Source organism: Microcebus murinus, chromosome 1 (genome assembly GCF_040939455.1).
Source record: "Microcebus murinus isolate Inina chromosome 1, M.murinus_Inina_mat1.0, whole genome shotgun sequence".
In the NCBI taxonomy this organism is placed as follows: Eukaryota; Metazoa; Chordata; class Mammalia; order Primates; family Cheirogaleidae; genus Microcebus; species Microcebus murinus.
The window spans coordinates 11,126,134-11,146,384 of NC_134104.1; the positions used below are offsets into that span (position 1 = coordinate 11,126,134).

General features: G+C 46.7%; 1 protein-coding gene across 3 annotated transcripts in view; it reads right to left on the bottom strand.

The window, feature by feature from the left end:
- Positions 1-5,089: 5,089 nt before the first annotated feature.
- IL10RB (interleukin 10 receptor subunit beta) overlaps positions 5,090-20,251 on the bottom strand; it is a 30,309-nt gene continuing 15,147 nt past the window's right edge. The window contains exons 6-7 of one of the 3 annotated variants that reach the window (XM_020284772.2): positions 18,860-19,017; positions 5,090-5,685 (exon numbers count right to left, since the gene is read on the bottom strand). In XM_020284772.2, the coding sequence (XP_020140361.2) occupies positions 5,620-5,685; positions 18,860-19,017 (224 nt within the window). In that variant the 3' untranslated portion in view covers positions 5,090-5,619. Of the gene's footprint in view, positions 5,686-13,880; positions 14,324-18,859; positions 19,018-20,251 lie in introns of those variants that run through there. The other 2 variants (XM_012780882.3, XM_076000443.1) reach the window with 2 other exon arrangements.

Below are 20,251 nucleotides of genomic sequence, written 5' to 3' on the forward strand. Positions count from 1 at the left end.
GAACACAGTGAGGCTATTCATGAGCAAATAAGCTATTAATACGAGCAGCAGGTCATCACGAGATGCACAATCTATGGATCTGCCTCCTCTGGGCATCGTGAATAGCTTTATAGACATCCACTCACAGAACCTTCCACACCACTGCACCTGGCTCAAACTCCAGCCCCATGCATAAATCTGCATCCCCGACCCCCACATGGTCTCCTAGCCCTGATTGGTCAGCTCCATGCTGGGGAGGGGGCCACCCGCTTCTGAGACAGCTTGTTCATGCTTAGACCAAAGGCACTGATGGAAACATTGTCCTTCAGGGGAGCTGTGGTCTGTTCTGCCTTCCTGTCAGTCTTCTACAGACAGCCTAGGAAAGGTTCAGCCCTGCTTGTCATATTCTAGTTCCTTGAAAAACACCCCTGTTCTGTCACCCTTTCCACAATGTGCTGCAGGTAGGTATTCATGGTGGGACCCGGACCTAAATGTATCCCTCCACATACGATCTCACATAAGCCCTAGCAGAGGGGTTAGATGCTTAGAGTTTCTCTCCCTTTTTATTTTGAAATAATTTAAAACTGACAGTGAAGTCGTAAGAATCATACAAAGAGCTCCTTTGTTCCCTTAGCCCAAATGCACTGATTGGCACTTGGTGTTTCTTAGCAGACAAGGTTGGCCAGTGACCAGGCTGCAGAGGCCGAGGCTGTGGGCGGTCCCTGTAGCCTGCACGCTGGGTTCTGAGGCTACAGGCACAGCAGGTTCCAGAGCTTTTTTGGAAATATGTCCCACACAGTTGCGACAAGTTGAGTCTGACATCAAATACAATCTCCAGCTCACTGTTAACTCCTGGCCTGTTTCTGGCAACTCATGCATGAGAAACCTCTGCTGAGGATATCTTGTTCGTGTCAGTCCATCATTGCAGCTTGTCAAAAACAGGCTGCCACCAAGGCCAAAGACGGTACATAGGAAGAGGTTCTAAGAACTGAAATGACGTCTGGTCCTACATAAAGATAAGAGGGCAGTATAACTGTATAAAGTGATGTTTTACAAGCCCAGACTCAGAAAAGATCTGTTCTAAAGATACGAAGTGGGCGCATAGTCAAAGGCAATTGTTTCAGAGCAGCTATTTAATAGAACCTTCTAAGAGGCATGCCGGCAAGACTACAGTGCCAGAATGAACTTCGAAGCCTGTGAGCTTTTGAGAAGCCACAGCTGCAGCCGGAAAAACAAAGAGGGCTGGGCCCCTCGCTCTGAGCAGAAGGTGTTTTGTTAACTGAGAACCAAGAGGAAGCAAAACTGTTCACCTGCTAATCTTGCTTTTGGCTTCACCATCAAAGCGACTGGTCAGACAGGACAGGACAGGTGAAGCGAACGAACGTGGGGAGGGGCAAAGCCAAGCCGAGACAGGCATAGGAAAGGGGCCTGTTGGCATAAGCTGTCCCCTCCAGGGCTAGAAGACCCTGCAATAAGGAGAAATAAGGAGTCAGCATTGCTGGCGAAGGGCCGGACGGGGAGGGTGGAGGAAGCAGAGCCGATGAGGGTCCCCGCATCATCAAATTCTCCAGTGTTACTGAGAATGTATAAAATCCATTAACCACGACCCAGAGAATCATTTAGAGTTTAGGGAAATTTTTCTGGGGATGCAGATTTTGAGTTGAAACAGCAACAGGGAGGATTACTTGATATTGAGATACTGAGCTGGTGAACCATCCACCCTCTCTTTGGTTTTTGTTTGTTTTGAGACAGAGTCTCCCTCTGCTGCCCTGGCTAGAGTGCAGTGGCGTCAGCCTAGCTCACAGCAACCTCAAACTCCTGGGCTCAAGCTATCCTTCTGCCTCAGCCTCCCGAGTAGCTGGGACTGCAGGCATCTGCCAACATGCCTGGCTAACTTTTTTTTCTATATACTTTTAGTTGGCCAATTAATTTCTTTCTATTTATAGTAGAGACGGGGTCTTGCTCTTGCTCAGGCTGGTTTCGAACTCCTGACCTTTAGCGATCCTCCCGCCTCGGCCCCCCAGAGTGCTAGGATTACAGGCGTGAGCCACCACACCCTGCCTCACCCTTCTCTTTGAATGTCTACCCTCTGCCATTTTCTAGGAGAATCAAAAGTACATATCTCTTGCACCCACTGGATTCAATCCTTGGGAGTTCCCTCCTCCCCTTACTTCTCTGGGCCAGCCAGGACACAGGTCCTCTTGCCCACACCCCAAGCCCCTGTCACGTCACTCCCCTTCCTGATGCAGCTGGGGCTGGTGAAGCCATAGGGCCAGTGCACCGACAGCCTTGGAGCAGCCAAAGGGCTGGCAGCAGAACTTCCGAGACAGAAGTAGGAGAAGAACAAGGAGGTAGCTTGGGGGAACGGGAGGGGAAGAATGCCAAGCTCTAACAAGAAGTGGTTCCCCATCTCTCAGTGAGTCTCAGGTCATCGGGGCACTGAGGAAGATGGGCGTGGAGAATGGAGAACTAGAACATGGCAGAAGCCTCAGCAAACGTGCGTCAGCACCCTTGCGGTTCCAAGTGCTGGGGAGACAAGATTAGCTAGAATGTGATCCTGCTGCCCTAATCACTAACAGGAGGGACAGACGCTGTGTTAAGCAGCCTGGCTGTTCCTCAGTTAAACGTAAAATTATCTATGACCCAGCAACCCCCTCCTAGCTGTATACCCAAGAGACCTGAAAACACTTGTCCATACAGAAACCTGTCCACGAATGTTCACAGCGGCATTATTCATTGTAGTTAAAAATTGGAGGCTGGGCGCGGTGGCTCACGCCTCTAATCCTAGCACTCTGGGAGGCTGAGACGGGTGGATCACTCAAGGTCAGGAATTCGAAACCAGCCTGAGCAAGAGCGAGACACCCCGCCGCCCCCCCCATCTCTACTAAAAATAGAAAGAAATTAATTGGCCAACTAATATATATAGAAAAAATTAGCCGGGCATGGTGGCACATGCCTGTAGTCCCAGCTATCAGGAGGCTGAGGCAGGAGGATCGCTTGAGCCCAAGAGTTGGAGGTTGCTGTGAGCTAGGCTGGCACTCTAGCCCAGGCAACAGAGTGAGACTCTGTCTCAAAAAAAAAAAAAAAAAAAATTGGAAACAAGCCCCAAATGCCTTTCAACTGATGAGTGGACAAACAAAATGGTGTTTATCCAAGCAGTGGAATATTATACAGCAGTAAAAACAAACAAAGTGTTGATATGTGCTATAGTGTGGTGAACCTCGAAAACTTCACGCTTAACGGAAGAGGCCAGTCACAAAGGATCACATACTGTGTCATTCCTCTTGTAGGAAATGTCCAGAATAGGCAAATTCATTGACAAAGAAAGTAGCTTGGTGGTTGTCAGGGCCAGGGAAGGGGTGGGAGTAGCTGCATTTAATGGGTACTTTTTTGTGTGTGTGTGCAAGGACCAAGAGTGGAGTATTTTTACCAAATGGGGGTGATAAAAATGTTCTATAATGAGATAGTGGTGATGGTTGCTAAAAATTTTTGGATTGTGTGCTGTAAATGTGTGAATCGTATGGCATTTGAATGATTTCTTTTTTTTTAAGTGCTGAAATTGTGGTACACACAGGATGCTGGGGTATGCCCCAGGGGGCCACCATCGCAGCTTGCGGGTTCGCAGGGAGCACGTGTTCACGTGCTGCCATCGTTAGCATCTGTTCTCTGCGCAGAGTCCCGGAGGCCGTGATGTCTGGGGTGTGCCGGCTTCTGACACTGTCATCAGCCACAAACACTCCCTCTGGTTTCAAACAGAAACCACTGGAGTATGGGCATTCCTTCATTTCATTTGCAAATGCAATTTGTTGTCATTTTCTTAAAACCCTATTTTCTAGCCATGAGTTCCACATAGGATTTCTGAAAGGCTAAAAAAAGAAAGGGAAAATATTGAGTTTTCTTCTGCAGCATTGGGTCCACCCTTATCACAGCTCCCAGTATTTTTCTTCCTTGCTTAAAATTTTTTTTTATTTTTATTTTTTGAGACAGTGTCTCACTCTCTCACCAGGGCTAGAGTGCAGTGGCATCATCATAGCTCACTACGACCTCAAACTCCTGAGCTCAAGCAATCTTCCTGCCTCAGCCTCCTGAGTAGCTGGGACTACAGGCATGCGCCATCATGCCTGGCTAATTTTTTTTAGTTTTTGTAGAGACCGGGGTCTCATTATGTTGCCCAGGCTGGTCTTAAACTATTGGCCTCAAGCGATTTCTTTTTTTGAGACAGAGTCTCACTTTGTTGCCTGGGCTAGAGTGCCATGGTGTCAGCCTAGCTCACAGCAACCTCAAACTCCTGGGCTAAAGCAATCCTCCTGCCTCAGCCTCCTGAGTAGCTGGGACTACAGGCATGCGCCACCATGCCCAGCTAATTTTTTCTATATATCTTTAGTTGGCCAATTAATTTCTTTCTATTTATAGTAGAGATGGCAGTCTCATTCTTGCTCAGGCTGGTTTCGAACTCCTGACCTTGAGCGATCCTCCCACCTTGACCTCCCAGAGTGCTAGGTCAAGCGATCTTTTACCTGGAATATTTGTACTGGTTTTGTTTTTCTCTTGCATACATTTCATGGCGTTTTGTTAATTTACAGCTCTCTATTTAATCCGCATGTGTAGTTGTTGTGCATTCAAGAAGGCTTCAGTTTACCATTTTTTATCATCCATTAATTCAACAGACATTTCTTAGTACTCGCTACTTAGTGCAGTCTACGAGGCACTTTGCCAGGTGCTGGCACAGAGACAGGGGTAGCAGCGTGGAGAATGGCTCCCCAGGGGGCCAGTGGAGTGCCTCCAAGGAGCCTGAAGCAGGTGGGCAGGGTGCATTGGGGCCTGAAAACATTTCCCAGAGACGCTCACAATCCCTCCAGAAAGAAACCTTCTGGCGGAAGCACAGGGTAGTGGGTGGATCCCGTTAGTCGGGTGTTCAAAGCAAAAGGCCCTTTGAAGGCCGGAGAGCAGGACTTCATAGGCAGGCAGGGCTGAGCAGCCCCTCACGGCCCACACCTGCTCGGCTACAGGGCCCTCCACCCGGACTGCACATCAGGACAACCCGGGGAGCTTTAAAGATGCTAATCCCACCCCAGATAGCTGGAATTAATTGGTCATGGTCATGCCACACTGGGCATTGACATTTTTAATGCTCCCCAGGTGGCCACAAGGTGCAGCTCTGGCCGAGACCCACAGCTGTGAGCCTTGGCCAGAGGGGGAGGAGCAGGGCACGCCTTGGAGGTTAATCTGGTCTCAGAGGGCAGGGTGGGAGCCCCGTGAGGAAGTGAGATCCTTTCTATAAGGCTGGGCTGCCAGAAAGAGCTAGAACAAGGAAGGGCGGGGAGGGGTAAAGATGGTGTACACTCTTCCCCTCAGGGGCCTTTCAAACCAACTGGACATATGTTTTCTGCCACAGCATCTTGGGGGTGACTCCCACGGTGCCCTGCTGAAGCTTCTTCTGGTCCCAGAATGGTTGGGCATTTTCTCACAGGAGGGGTCTTTCCTCTTTCACTTCCTGGCTGCACAGGTGGCAGCCTCGGCAGGTGGGAGGTGTTGCCCACATCCTCCCAGCCCAGCGCAGCTCCAGCCCAGAGACTCGACAAGGTCGCAAAATCCGCCCCGAGTACCAGCAGGGCATAGACCGCGAGGACGCGGCCATTTTCACACATCCGGGATGAGCTGTGAGCGGGGCTCCCAGGGTTGTTTTGTTACAGGTTTCTGAGGTTCCTGTTGGTTGGACCACAAAGAATACATGAGATAATATATGTGAAGTGCTTATCACAAAGCCTGGCACATAGTAAGCACTGGATACACGATAACTTTGCCGATATTATTTCTTATTAAACAGGGAGAAAAGATCAAGCACATTTAAGGGGAAGACAACTGTTGCCTTAATTCCTCAGGCTTCAAACAGTTCTGGGATGTGGAAAGAGAGATTTGAATAATCCTGGGTAAAAAGAGGCCTCCGAGCGCTCAAACTCAAGAAGAACGCAAGTAACAGGACAGCAGCTGGACACTCAGCCAGGGCAGGAGGTGGCTCCCCTGATTCATGCCCAGTGTCCTTGCCAGCGTCCTTGGAATGCCACGTGGGTGCCATTGGCTTGACTGTTCTCTGTGTCCCTCCAAGTAAACCCCACGGTGGCTGGTCGGGGACACAGGCTCAGCCCCTCTCCCTCACCCGCCGGTGTGGACACTGCACGCCAGAGCATGGCGCTCAGGAGTGTGGGACTGTTTAGGAGCCACTTCTCAGCACGGGCAGTGTCCCCTCACGTAGCTGTCCCCCTAACACCCACCCTGTTAGACTGGAGTACAGATGTCACCTATCACATAGAAAGATACTGGGACAAGATAATTTCTAAGGTTAGGCAGCGTCGGCCTAAATAAATGACTGAGGCAAAAATCTCCGTCAGTGGCGGTTTATGAAGCCAAGACTTTGAGGAAGTGCCCAGGAGAAACATGAACCGAAGACAAGCTGTGGCTGTTTTACCAAAAGGGAGGTTGAAATGCTCAGCATTTTGAAGGCACACAGAGAGAAGGATAAAGGTGGAGGTGGAGCTGGGGTAGGGTGGTGGCCGTGCCGATGAGGTAGTGGCTACTTTCTTGGGTGGCCCAAGAAATCTACATTTTGCAAAAAAGAAGGGGGTGCAGGAAGCGTCAGTTATGCAGCTGTGCCTGGGCAGGTGGAAGAATGTCTGACCATGTCTTTTCTCCAGTTCTGTTACCTGTGAGATAAACTTGTCATTCAGTATTAGTGCGGAATTGGATAGGCATTAGACACAGGTACGATTTGCATGTCCTCCCTTATGGGAGGTTAGCAAGGAATTTCCTTGATGAAAGATCTGTGGGGCCAGCTCTTCACAGGTGTCTGAGGCTGTGATTTTCGTTTTATAGCAGCGAAAATGAATGTGCAATGCCAGACCAGATTTTTTTTTTCCAGAGACAAAGACCCATTCCACGATCAGCTTGTTTTGAGAAAATGCTTTGTGTTTTGAACACTTATGGAGATTGAATACATGTTGGCATGATGACTATCTGTAAGCCTTCATCACAATTTCCCCCAACTTTTTGAAAACTTTTAAACCTTTAGAAAAGTTTAATGCCCTTCATCTAGAATCACTATCAACACTTCACCATATTTGCTGCTTCTTATCTCTAGACACACACAGACACACCCCCACCCACACACACGTTTGCACACACACACTTTAACATCTCTGACATCTAGTCGTGTCTTACGATTGACAGTGAGGCATAGCCTAAGTGACATTTTCCTTTTTCTCCAGTGAATATGTCAGGTTTTAGTCTGAAGTGCTGGTTCCTAGTGAGCTCATGGCGGAAGAATGACCAGACACACAAAAGTAAGGCAAACAAGAAAATGAGGTTTATTGAGGAGAGAAAAATAGCATTATAGGGCAAGAACAAGCCAGATGATGACTGGACCCACTGTCGCAGCAAACAGAGAGCAACAGGAAGGGGTCAAAAGGGGGTTGGTTGTGGTCTGCGTCTTGTTTTATAGTGCTCACATTGGGACCTCCCTAGTGGCTTAGATGTCACCACGGAACCAGTTTGATCAGACAGTTGGGAGTTGCATTACTACACATGCAAGTTGTTCTAGGTCAATTTCCAGACTCTATGGTACCTATGCGGCTTGGCCCATGGGCTAGAGAGTTCTCTGCATTCTTTTGCAGATGGCGTGCTAAGTTATGATTGGCAGATTCGTCGGGTGGTCCCTCTTCCCCCAGGAGGAAGGAGGGGATTAGGGTGGGGCAATTGCACCAAGGCAAAAGAAAAGCACCTGCTTTTGTCCCTAGGAGACCTGGAATCCCTCACTGTCTACCTAACAGTTCGAATACTAATGGTGCACCTTACAATTGATAAATATGTACAATTTTTGTCAATTCAAAATAAATTAATTAAAAATTTAAACAATAATGACTTCAAAAAGCAACTAAAACCCAGGGAGAGGGAAAATAAAGTTAGAGTATTTTAAAGTTCTTGTTGTGTTTGGGAAAAGGATAAATACACCAATTAATCTGAGGCATGAATAAATAGTATGTTAAAATTTCTAGAGTAACCTCATCACTAGAGAAGTGTCTCTCAATGGGGGGGGGTATTTTGATTCAATAAATGACAGAATTGGTGTGTGCTTAGCATAGTGTCAGGCTCACTGTCAATGCTGCACACACGCCAGCTATTATTACTATTTTAATATGATGATGAATTTGTCTAGTTCTCCTTATGACTGTCAATTCTGATCTATTTTGAAGCTATGTTGTTAAGTGCATATACATTTAGAACTGTTTTCTCTTCCTAGTGCACTGAAACTTTTTATAATTATATTGCAGTCCTCTTTAACACTAATAATGTGCTTTGTGCCTTAAAGTCTATTTTGTATGATATTAATACAGCAAAATAAGTTTCTTGGTTAGAATTTGCTTGATATATCTTTGCTTTCTTTTTATACTACTTCCAATTTTTCTGTATCCTTATGTTTTCTGTGGGTCTTTTGAAAACAGCTAAGCTTTAGTGTTATTTTTTAAAAAAGATAGCTTGATAATCTTATATTTTGCTAGATCATTTAGTCCATTTACTTTTGGATTTGTTTCTATTATATTACTTTATGTTTTCATTTATTCTGTGTGTGTGTACTTAATTTAGTCATGTCTCGGATTAATTGGTGTATTTATCCTTTTCCCAAACACAACAAGAACTTTGAAAAACTTTTGCTTTATTTTTCCCCTCCCTGGGTTTTAGTTGTTTTTAAAACTCATCATTGTTTAAAATTTTTTAAATTAATTTATTTTGAATTGACAAATAAAAATTGCATGTATTTTTGTGTACAACAGGATATTTTGAAATATGTATACATTGTGGAATGGCTAAATCAAGCTAATTAAGATATACATTACTTCACATACTTTTTTGTGGGGAGAACACTTAAAATCTACTCTCTTAATGATTTGTGAAAGTACAATACATTGTTAACTACAGTCACCATATTGTACAATAGATCTCCAGTTTAAATTATTATTGGCTTTTTTGGGTTTTATTTTTTTAGCTGACATAATATGTTTGGGGGAAAATTTTTTTAAAAATGTCATTGTTTTATACAGTCAAGGTTTATTTAATCAGAATGTTTACCAGTTTTTTTCCTGTATTTCTTCTTCATATCACAACTTCCACCTGGAATCAGTTTCTTTGTGCCTGAAATAATCCTTTAGATTTTTATCTAATAAAAATCTTTTGATGTTGAACTCTCACAGTTTTGTTTGTCTGAGTCTTTATTTTATCCCTTTTCTTGAAAGATTTTTTGCAGGGTATACAATTGACAAGTTTTTGATGCATCTGAAAGGTATTCATTCCACCTTTTTATGGCTTCTGTTACTGTTAAGAAATCATCTCTAAGTTTAATTGTTTTCCTTTGAAGGTAATCTGTCCTCCCTGTTTTTGGTGTCCTTCAGTTTCACTCTGATACGATTTCTTCTTAGTTATCTAGCTCGAGATATGTTGGGATTCCTAAATGGGTAGCCTAGTGTCTTTTATCAGCCATTATCATTTCAAATATTCAAATATTGCTTTTGCTGCATTCTTCCTCACCTCTCCTTCTGGGACACGGATTAGATGTGTAATAGATCATCTTACTCTATCCTTCATATGTCTTATATCCTACCCACTCATATTATCCATTCTCTTGTTGCTCTCTATTATGCTGTGGATAATCATTTTTTTTTTTTTAAGTAAAATGGTCTTTATTCAGACAACATAATTGTGTGGATAGAAAATTCTAAAGATTCCACAAAAAGGACTAAGTAAAATTAATGAGATTTTAGGATACAATTTTAAAAATCAGTTGTATTACTATTTCTATATACATGCAGCAAACACTGAAAAAAGAAATCAGAGATCTTCCCTCCCTGTGATGGTTAATTTTATGTGTCAACTTATCTAGGCTGTGATACTGATATTTGGTTAAACACTAGTCTTGATGTTGCTGTGAAGGTTTTTTTTTTTTTAGGTGGGTCTCATCCAATCAGATGAAGCCCTTAAGAGAAAAAAAGACTGAGTTCCTTTGAGGAAGAGTTAATTCTGCCTCCAGACTGCTTTTTGACTCGAGCTGAAACATCAGCTCTTCCCTGGGTCTCCAGCCTATTGGTTTGCCCTGCAGATTTTGGACTTGCCACCCTTCACAATTGCACGAGCCAATTCTTTAAAATAAATCTCTTTCTATAGACACATCCTGTTGGTTCTGTTTCTCTGGAGAACCCCAACTAACCCACTTCCCTTTCTGCTCAGTTCACTTATTCTGCCTTCAGCTGTCTCTAATCTGCTGTTAAGCCTGTCCTCTGACTTTTTAAACTTCCATTATTGTATTTTTCATTTCTAGGGGTATTTGCTCCCCTCTCCAAAATCCTTTCTATCATCTCTTAGTAGATAAATGGCAGATTGAGTAGATTGTAATTTCTGCTCCCAGTTTTTTTCTCCCTTCGTTGTAAAAGATTTGCCATGTAACATGTAGTTCTTTCTTGGGAGGAGTATGCCTGCTTCCCCACTCTATTCACATTGGACTTGGCCATGACTTTGGCTAAAGAAACGTGGACAGCAGTGAGATGCTCCATGTCTAAGCAGAAGCCCTAAGAACCATTGCAGGGATTGGCATTTCTTTTCCCTTCTGGTATGTCCTTCAACCCAGATCCAGGAATGAGGAAGTCACTGAGATTAGAACAGACCCACAGTTGCCCCACAAGCCTTTGCTGTAAAAAGGGACAGAGGCTTGGGGTTCATTGTTACCACAGCAAAGCTGCAGGATTCAGTGTCTTGTGTTTCCTCACATTATCAATCCCTTCTGATACTTCCTTAAATCTACTAAAGATCCTTGTGTATTCTCTGAAAAGTTTTATCAGTATCTGGTCTTTGTGGGTCTGGCTCAGTTGCCTGGTATGCCTCCTGGCTGCTGCTCACCAAGCTTTCCTTTTGGGTTTTGTAACCTCTAAAAGTCAACCACGAAGTTTTGTTGAACACCTGCATGAGGACAAGTTTGAGGTTCTAATTTCTTAGGAAGGAATGATTTTGCCCCTTCATTCAGAAACTAAAACCAAAACCAAAACCAAAACCAAAACCAAAACGGTTTCCTGAAGTCCCTGGTGTATGTGTGTTTAGCCTGAGTAATGACCCCAAATATACTGTCAGGTCCTAATCCCTGGCACTGGTGAATATGGCCTTGTTTGGAAAAAGTGTCTCTGCAAATGTGATTAAATTAAGAATCTTGAGATGGGGAGATGATCCTGAATTATGTTTAAATGTAATGAGTGTCCTTATTAAGAGAGAAACAGAGGGATACTGCACCTAGCAGAAGAGGAGAAAGTGATATGAACGTGGACGCAGAGACTGGATTGACGTGGCACAAGGCAAGCGAAGCTGACGTTTGGAAGAGGCAAAGAATGGATTCTCCTCGGAGGCTCCAGATGCCTTTTAACATCTTGATTTTAGTCCAGTGAAACTGAGTTCAGACCTCTGGAATCCCAAACTGGGAGAGAATAAATTTCTGTTGCTCTAAATCACCAAGATTGTGGAACTTTGTTATGGCAGCCCTGGGGAACTGATAATAAAGGGGTAGGGTGGAGATTCATTCATTCCTAGTTGGCCCTTGCACAGAGCGGGTAGCTCTGGGGGATTTCAGGTTTGCGGGGAGGTCCCCTTTAGATCGCACCTTGGGTGATTCAGGGGGCTCTGTCTTCTGTCCCCTGTAAGGGGCTGAAATCTCAGAGTTTACCAAATGTCCTCAAGGTGAAAGGTGGTACTTGATTAACTTCTCTAGTTTTTGGCCTCTGAATATTCCTTCCTTGCTTGCTAAGAAACATTTGGAAAGGTGCTTTTGAGACTACATCCAGCATTTTAGTTGGCTTTACCCGAGGGCCAGGGAGGCTGCCTGGCTGGCCACATCGTGGGAAATGGAAGTCTGTGCATTTCTGCCACTAACAGTGCTGGAATCTCGCAGGCCAGATGACAGAGGCGTCCCCTTACCGTTTATCACACCAGAAGGTTTCACCAGTGAAGAGCTGGTCAAGAGAGAAACAGAGTTACTAGCATGGTGAACGTATGGAGGACTTGCTTTTGGCACCCAGCAAACTCCCACGGCAGCGGGAGCTGGGTGGGGTGTGCAGAGCAGAGGGGAGCAGACAGTCTCGCGGTTCTCAGTGGGAGGAGAGTCCCTGGTCACTGAGCAGTCAGCTCAGGATTTTAGCTGCAAACATTAGAAACGGACTCTGGCTGATACAAGCGAAAAAGAAGTTTCTTAATAAGATTGAGGAGCTTCCAGAATCCCTGGAAGTGCTGGAGAAACAGCTTTTCGGGGACACAGGCAGAAACAATGTCCCAATAAGACCTGGTCTGGTGGGAATGTCCCTGCTGCAGTTGCAGAGCCACCCCACCCTCCAGGCCACTGGACGCTTCTACCAGGCCCCCTGCTTCTGCTGCTGGCCCCCTCTTCTTCCTCAAAGTGGGGCCCTAGAGCTCAGCAGGAAGGGGGGCTGGGAAAATGAGCACTATGAGCCCCTCACAGGGCAGAGGGGTTCACATGAGTAAGGTGAGAGACCCCTCAGCCTTACGAAGGGGATTCAGATGCAAGGCAGGCAGAAAGAACACCAGTGTCCACTGCGGGATGGGGTTGAGGATGGGGTAGCTCCTTTTCTTCTCTCCCCAACCAGAGGTGTCCACAGGATGTAGAACTTAGGAAACTCTCCCATGAACCCCCGCATTTAGGAAGGAAGAGCTTAATTGGGAAAGAGAATTTCTCTTTTGTCGTAAGACTAGCCCCAGACCAGAGTTAGGCTTCCAGGTGCACTGAGACCTGAAAATATGGTGATCGTTCGCTTATAAGATGTTACTGAAAATAATTTTAAAATACTGAACTGTAAAATGAACATAAGGAAGTCCCAAAGAACTTCTATTCCTTGAAGCTTCTTGGACTGAGGGCTCCCAGACGACTTTGGGACCTAGTTCCTAGCCAATGCCTGGTTGGTAACAGGCAGGGACCAGGAGGTACCTGTTGAATGAATGGACATCAAAATGGCAAACCAGAGCCTTGTTCAGTACCTAATAATTACACACGTCTAGCATCATTAACACATACAGAGTCAACAGAGAGTAAAATTTTAACAGAGCACCAGTAGTATATAAAACATATATAGGTAGAAAAATAAATCCAAAGTCTTCCAGAGAATCTAAGAAGTCTATGTTCTGTACAGCATTGTGCTATCCACTTTGAATTGTGGTTATTTTTCAGATCAGTCTGTCCTCAGCATGGTAGAATTTTACAGCATCTCCTTTTTTTTTTTTAATACCTGCTCCTGGATGCCAAGTATCTCCATTTTTATTCCTCATTTTAATACTTCCACTTCTCACTATTAAAAAGTGGTTCTGGCCGGGCGCTGTGGCTCACGCCTGTAATCCTAGCTCTTGGGAGGCCGAGGCGGGCGGATTGCTCAAGGTCAGGAGTTCAAAACCAGCCTGAGCGAGACCCCGTCTCTACTATAAATAGAAAGAAATTAATTGGCCAACTGATATATATATAAAAAAATTAGCCGGGCATGGTGGCGCATGCCTGTAGTCCCAGCTACTCGGGAGGCTGAGGCTGGAGGATCGCTTGAGCCCAGGAGTTTGAGGTTGCTGTGAGCTAGGCTGACGCCACGGCACTCACTCTAGCCTGGACAACAAAGCGAGACTCTGTCTCAAAAAAAAAAAAAAAAAAAATTAGCCGGGCATGGTGGCGCATGCCTGTAGTCCCAGCTACCCGGGAGGCTGAGGCAGAAGGATCACTCGAGCCCAGGAGTTTGAGGTTGCTGTGAGCTAGGCTGACGCCACGGCACTCACTCTAGCCTGGGCAACAAAGCGAGACTCTGTCTCAAAAAAAAAAAAAAAAAAAAGTGGTTCTATTTTAGTGAGCTTAAGAGGCTGAAAATTATGCTATCAGTGGCCAACTTGTGAAAAAAAGATGGTTAAAACCTTTATAAGCAGTGAGTTCCCAAGCTGGAGTGTTCTTGCCAAGTGAGCCCTTACAGTCTAGCTCCTTGGTCGTTTCCGAAAGTCCGGGGTCCAGGAATTCCAGATTTGGGGTTTACTCAGATGGTCTTGCACCGTGTTTGTTGCTCTGATTCCTGGCTGAGGCAGATGTGAGAAGCAGGGGTCACGAACTCTAGGGTCCCTGCTCAGAGGGTGTCCTAAAGCTGCAGCTGGCGCTGGGGCTCTGCTTGCTGCTTTCAGAGTCTTCTGCAATGACACTTAGTTTGTCAAAGACTTCATTCTCATCAGAGAGTGGAAAGGAGAAAAACAGAAACGTGCTATGACTATGATGAGGGTGGCCCAAAAACTGTGGGAGGAAAAAAAGGACAGTTGATTATCAAATAATTTTCCCATTTCTTTTTCTGGGCTTACAAAGGTGTTTTTTTTTTCTTTTCTTTTTTTAACAGTATTCCTGGCTGCAAAATGCTATCTTAAAAATGTGACAACAGCAGTATGATGGTTCATCAAAAAATTAAAAATACAATTATCGTATGATCTCGTAATTCTACTCTAATGTATATACCAAAAAGAACTGAAGGCAAAGTGTTGAAGAGATATTTGTATACCTGTGTTCAGAGCAGCATATTCACAATAACCAGATAGCTGGAAGCAACCCAAGTGTCCATCCACAGAGGAATAGATAAGCAGTATGTGGTCTAGACACACAATGGAGTATTGTTCAGCCTTAAAATTGAAGGAAACTCTGACATATACTATCACATGGATGAACTTTAAAGATATTATGTAAAGTAAAATAAGCTAGTCACAAAATGACACAACTGTATGATGATTCTGCTTATATGAGGGGCCCAGAATAGTCAAATTCACCAAGACAGACAGCATGGTAGTTGCCCGGGGATGGGGGAAGGGGAACAGGGAGTTTATTGTTTAAAGGACAGAGAGTTTCAGTTTTAGAGCATGGAACAAGTTCTAGAGACAGATGGTGGTGATGGCTACATAGCCATGTGAATATACTTAATGCCACTGAATTATACACTTAGAAATGGTTAAGGTGGTAAATTTAATGTATATTTTGCCACAATTAAAAAAAAGTGACAATGAATATGCAACTCACTTGCTAAGTGATCACAAGTCACCCTCTGATAGTTCCTCTTTTAGACAAGGAGGGAGATTTTTTAGCCTGAGCGTGAAGCCGTGATGCTGACACAGCTTGGGTGTCATTTTCTCTAGGAAGCAGGGACATTGCAGGCCCTGGATAAATGTCTCCCAGGATAACAAACAGGATCTCCCATGTGACTCTGCCTGACTTCGGGGCCCTCTGTGGAGCTCCTCAGCATTCCACGTGCCCCTGGATTTCAGCCCTTAGCTCTACACGTCCAACATGGCAGCCATGAGCCACGTGCGGCTACCCACTACTTGAAATGTGGCTAGTTTGAGTTGGTATCTGCTGTGGTGTAAAATATATACCAGATTTCAAAGACTTTGTATGAAAAAGTGAATGTAAAATATCTCAATCATTTTTTGATAAAAAATATTGATTACATGTTGAAATGATGGTATCCTAGATATGCTAGGTTGCAGGAAATATATTATTAATGTTAATTTCACCTATTTCTTTTGGCTTTTTAAAAACGTGGCTACTAGCGAATGTGGCTCGTGGTATGTTCTATCGGACAGTGCTGCCTCGGTACATCTGACGGCCACTGACTCTTCACAGTGAGTCTCTCCCGCAGACGCGGCTAGGTCCGGGCAGGGATCAGATTCCAATCATCTCTGTCCCTCCAGCACTTTGAACAATGCAGATGCCCGTACACATTTCCTGAAATCTCTGCTGGTTGCTCCTTCTCCATTCTTTCATCTTCCTAGGTTCACCAATGCCCTGAATCTTCACGATTAGATGGAGAAACATTCCTTAAAGCTTTGCGATGTGAACCCCGCCCCTCCAGAGGGAACCCCTCTTGGTGTCATTTCCACGCTCAGCCTTGTGCTGTGGCTTCACTGAAGTTGAGCGCAGCTGCACTACCTTCTCGTGTGGACCTGTCAGGATTTCCCCTCCTGCGTCATGAGCAGCTGATGGACGGGAGGGGACAGGGCAAGGGGGACAATGTCCAGATCCCTGCTGGGCCAGCAAGGAACCTGAGGAAGGGGAACCTCTCTAAACCTCAGATCCAGTGAACTCATGAGAATGGACTGGAAGCTACCCTGCATTCTCCTAGGACTGGGGGAGAGGAGAGAACACAGCAAGATGCATTAAACCTAAAGAATGTAAATATCGGCTGAGTCTCCGAGTGGGACACACATATACACGTCAACTCAAGAGGTCAGTGTTGGATAAACCTCTCTCTGTTGCTTTTCCAACCCCGGCACATCTCCCTAAATTCTAAACGATTCTGATTCTGTGGGGCGTGGGGAATGGATTCCATACATTCTGAGTCAAACTGGAGAACTGGTGACGTGAGGACCCCAAACTGCTCTGTAGTCATCTGGTGCCTCACTCGCCCCTCCTTCTCTGGCCCTGCCTCATTTCTCATTTCTCGGTTATTGCAGGGGCTGGCTTCAGTCAAGCCTGCAAACTCTTCTAGCCTGGAGGCAAGAGCTCTGCCAACAGACCCCTTACTGTTTGTCCTTTCCTGTCTGACCAGTCTCTTTGATGGCGAAGCCAGAAGCAAAAATAGCAGGTGAACAGTTTTGCTTCCTCTTGGTTCTCAGTTAACAAAACACCTTCTGCCCAGACCGAAGGGCCCGGCCCTCTTTGTTCTTCCTGCTGCAGCTGTGGCTTCTCAAAAAGCTCACATAAAATATGCAGTTCAATCTAGAGGATTCTCAGTTCACCCCGGTGCTGTAGTCATGCTGGCACTCTTTTTTAGAAGGTTCTAGCTGCTCTGAGACACTTGCCTGTGGTCATGTGGCCACTTCTATCCACAGTGGATGCTGTGCTACCCACATCCCCTCATGTTGGGGCGCTTGTCTCCCCAGCTTCCAGGAATGCCAGCAGCTGAAATGGCTCACAGCTGAGGCGCTTTCTAGCCGGTGCCTTTTACATAAGGCAGGTGCCTTGGCCAAGGTTCTGTGTCCTTCCCAGAGGTGGCCTGTATCAGTTGACCAGTTGGAATACCTTAATAGGACCAGAAGTGCAAGAAGTGGCAAGGCATCGGTAAGGCACGCACCCTGCGGAGGTAGGACCCTCATCCTGTGATGGTGCAGGGACCTGCCACCTCAGTGACGTTTGAGGGGTCCCCCGGAGTGAGGCTTGCCAGGACATCCCCTTTAAAGAACCAATGACTGTGCCCACCTCTCCCACCACCACGAAGGAAGACTCTCCGGTGTGTTTGCCAAGTGACACGGAAGGCTGCGGCTCTGAGGGGGCTCCGAGCAGGAAAGGGCCCCACAGAAGGTACGGGCTACGGACAAGCAGCCCACCCCACCTCAAGACTGGTGCAATACCTACCGATGACAACGTGCTAACGGAACAGATCTCTCAACTGTCCGCGGTGGGAAAGATGCTAGGCGGTGTTTACAGCAGATCCCAAGAGAATCGCCACCCAGACACAGGGTTCTGGGGCCAGGCTGGGCCATCTGCAGGGGATAATTACACCCTGTTTGGCAACCAGTTCCTGGAGTGCTAAGGGACCTAGTAGAGCCTCTGGCCATGGGACACCAGGGGTGGTCACAATGCTCAGAAGTGGCCATCAGGAGGCCTGCCAGACCCAGCAGGTCCTAAGATGGGCCAAAGGGTGCTTGTCAGCCACACACAGGTGGCTCAGGCTCCCATGCCCCCTACCCCTGTTGCGCCAATGTCTCTGTGTCTGCTCACACTACAGCCACACGGGGATGGGTCATTACGACCAGCTGAAGGAGAAAAAGGCCAGCCCCGTTCCATATGAGGTCGGCATAGTAGGTGGGCACAAACCAAAATGTCCTACTGCTGCATGATAGCCCCGACAGGCAGGCAGAGCCCTCAGGAGGGACCAACCCTGGGGGTTCCCTGATCTCAGACTTCCAGCCTCCAGAACTGTGAGACAATACACTTCTGCTGTTTAAGACACTCAGTTTGTGGAAGTTTGTTATGGAAGCCCTAACAAACTAATATAGACGCCATAAAACATCATGTCAAGCCAAGGGCCCTGCTGACAGCACAGGTGGGCAAAAGTGGGCACGTGACCTTGGGACCCCCCAGTTGTGTCACACACGGTACCACCCAGTAGCTGCCAGCCTGGGAGGATGACAGAGTGGCCTGTTGACAATGCAGGCGAGACGCCTGCTTGGGGATGAAACCCAGTGAGGCCGAGGCGTCGTCCTCCAGCACTTGGCATGCACTCAGAATCCACAGGCATTACGGGGTGCTGTGTCCCCAATAGGCAGAACGTATGGGTGCAGGAGGGCACTGGTCACCCTCACTCCTGTGACCTGCTTGGGAAAGTGGTGCCCCCCTGGACCTCTTGCCGTGCCCCCGCCCATGAGATTGGCTTCCGTGAGTCTCCAGCAGGGGGCAGGAAACTACGGTCCGGGAGGCAAGAATGGTTTTTGCTTTTCTCAATGATGACATTTAAAGGGTTATATATAAGTATGCATAATTTCAGTTTTACCTTTTGGCCTGCAGAACCTGAAATCTTTTCTGTCTGGCACTTTAAGTAAAAGTCTGCTGACCCCTGGCCTGGAGGGTTCCAGGTTGCAGGGACGGCTTGCGGTACAAACCTCTGCCTCCTTCCTTACGGCTGTACCTAAAATGGGCTCTAAAATGGGCTCTAAAGAACGGACCAGCATGTGAGATGTGTGTCATTCTCCCGGAAAACATATCGTCTGGAATCAGGAGGCCCTGACTGAAAAAAAACCTCTTTCCAATCAAGGTTTTCGAACCCACATCTCCCTCCATCCTACCCACCTCTTTCAGGTGCTGTGGAAGGGAGTTCCGGGGTGGGAAGGCGTACTTTGTCTTCTTGTAAATGCACCACAGCAGGGCGAAACAGCCGAGGAGCACCAGGAAGACCATAAAGACAGACGCGATGAGGATGACAGCGACCAGCCAGGAGGGGATCGTGTCTGCCAGGGAAAACGTGTGTCACATTCTTATCCTAGCTTGGGTCGCAGTGATCCCAAGGCCATTGTAACCATCACAGCCCAGTGGCAATCCCTGAGAGCAGGGCCATGTGTGCACCTTGGAGGATGTCTCCGCAACACAGCGGCTGGCTGGAGGGCCAGGGGTATGCAAAGAGCTGTACCCCTTCCTATCTTCCTCAGAGTCTGGTTTCTGACATTATTCCTGACACACATAAAAAGAGTAAGCAAGGATTCTGACCCACTTTATCTACTTGCAGGGTAGCCACGAGCCTCCCTGTTCTGGATATACCTCTTCTGCCCCGAAGTAGCCAACGGACTCCTCTTGGCTCCGGCCTGAGTTAAGGTAGGCAGCACCGTGTTTTGTACTGAGAATAAAGCCTTGGCACGAACGACTCCCTCAAAAGCCTGTACTAGAGATCTGCCCCAACTCCAGCCTGGCTTCTAGCAGCCTGAGGCCACATCCCTGGGATGACACAGCTCCTCCTGAGTTCTTGTCTAGAAAAACTCAAGGCTGCCTAGAAAATTTACCCTGATGATAGGCCTCTGACCTCTCATTCTGAGAGCATCTTCTAGAAAGGGCTTACAGCTGTGAATCCTTCCTCTGTTCTTCTGAGACATACATGTATCTCCTACAACCTGGGAGTGTCCTTCATGAGGACCGAGAGCCACTCCTTTGAAGTTATAAGGAAGGACAGGGCCTCTGTCTCCCTGTCTCTGGGCAGGTGTAGAAGCCTAACCTGGACAAATGCCTTTGTAAATACAGGTGGCCTAATAGATTGACCAACCTCCTACCCAGTTTTTGTCATTTTTCCACTTCCCTGACTCTGCTTACGTCCCCTCTTACGCCCCCTCTCTACTCAGTCATTACTGAATAAAATGTTTTTACTGTTCTAGCTAATGTCTCGCTTTATCTCTGACAGATCCTGGATGTCACCCTGGTTATCTATGGTCCCAGCTCCCCTTGTTTGGCACCGGGCCGCATCTAACCTCCCTGTGCCCACCCCCTGGCCAACCAGCACAGCCCTCACGAGCAAAGGCCATGCATTTGGGGATAAGGGGGCCAGGAGAATGAACGCTACCAGTAGCAGCAAGTCACTTTCTATACACAGAAATACTCAGTGTCTGGGCTACCTGATATCTTCGTCTCTCTCCCCCCCCACCTCTGTCAGCTTCTTTTAGGAAACACTAAGCCTGGTGGAGTTCTGCTAGACACTGC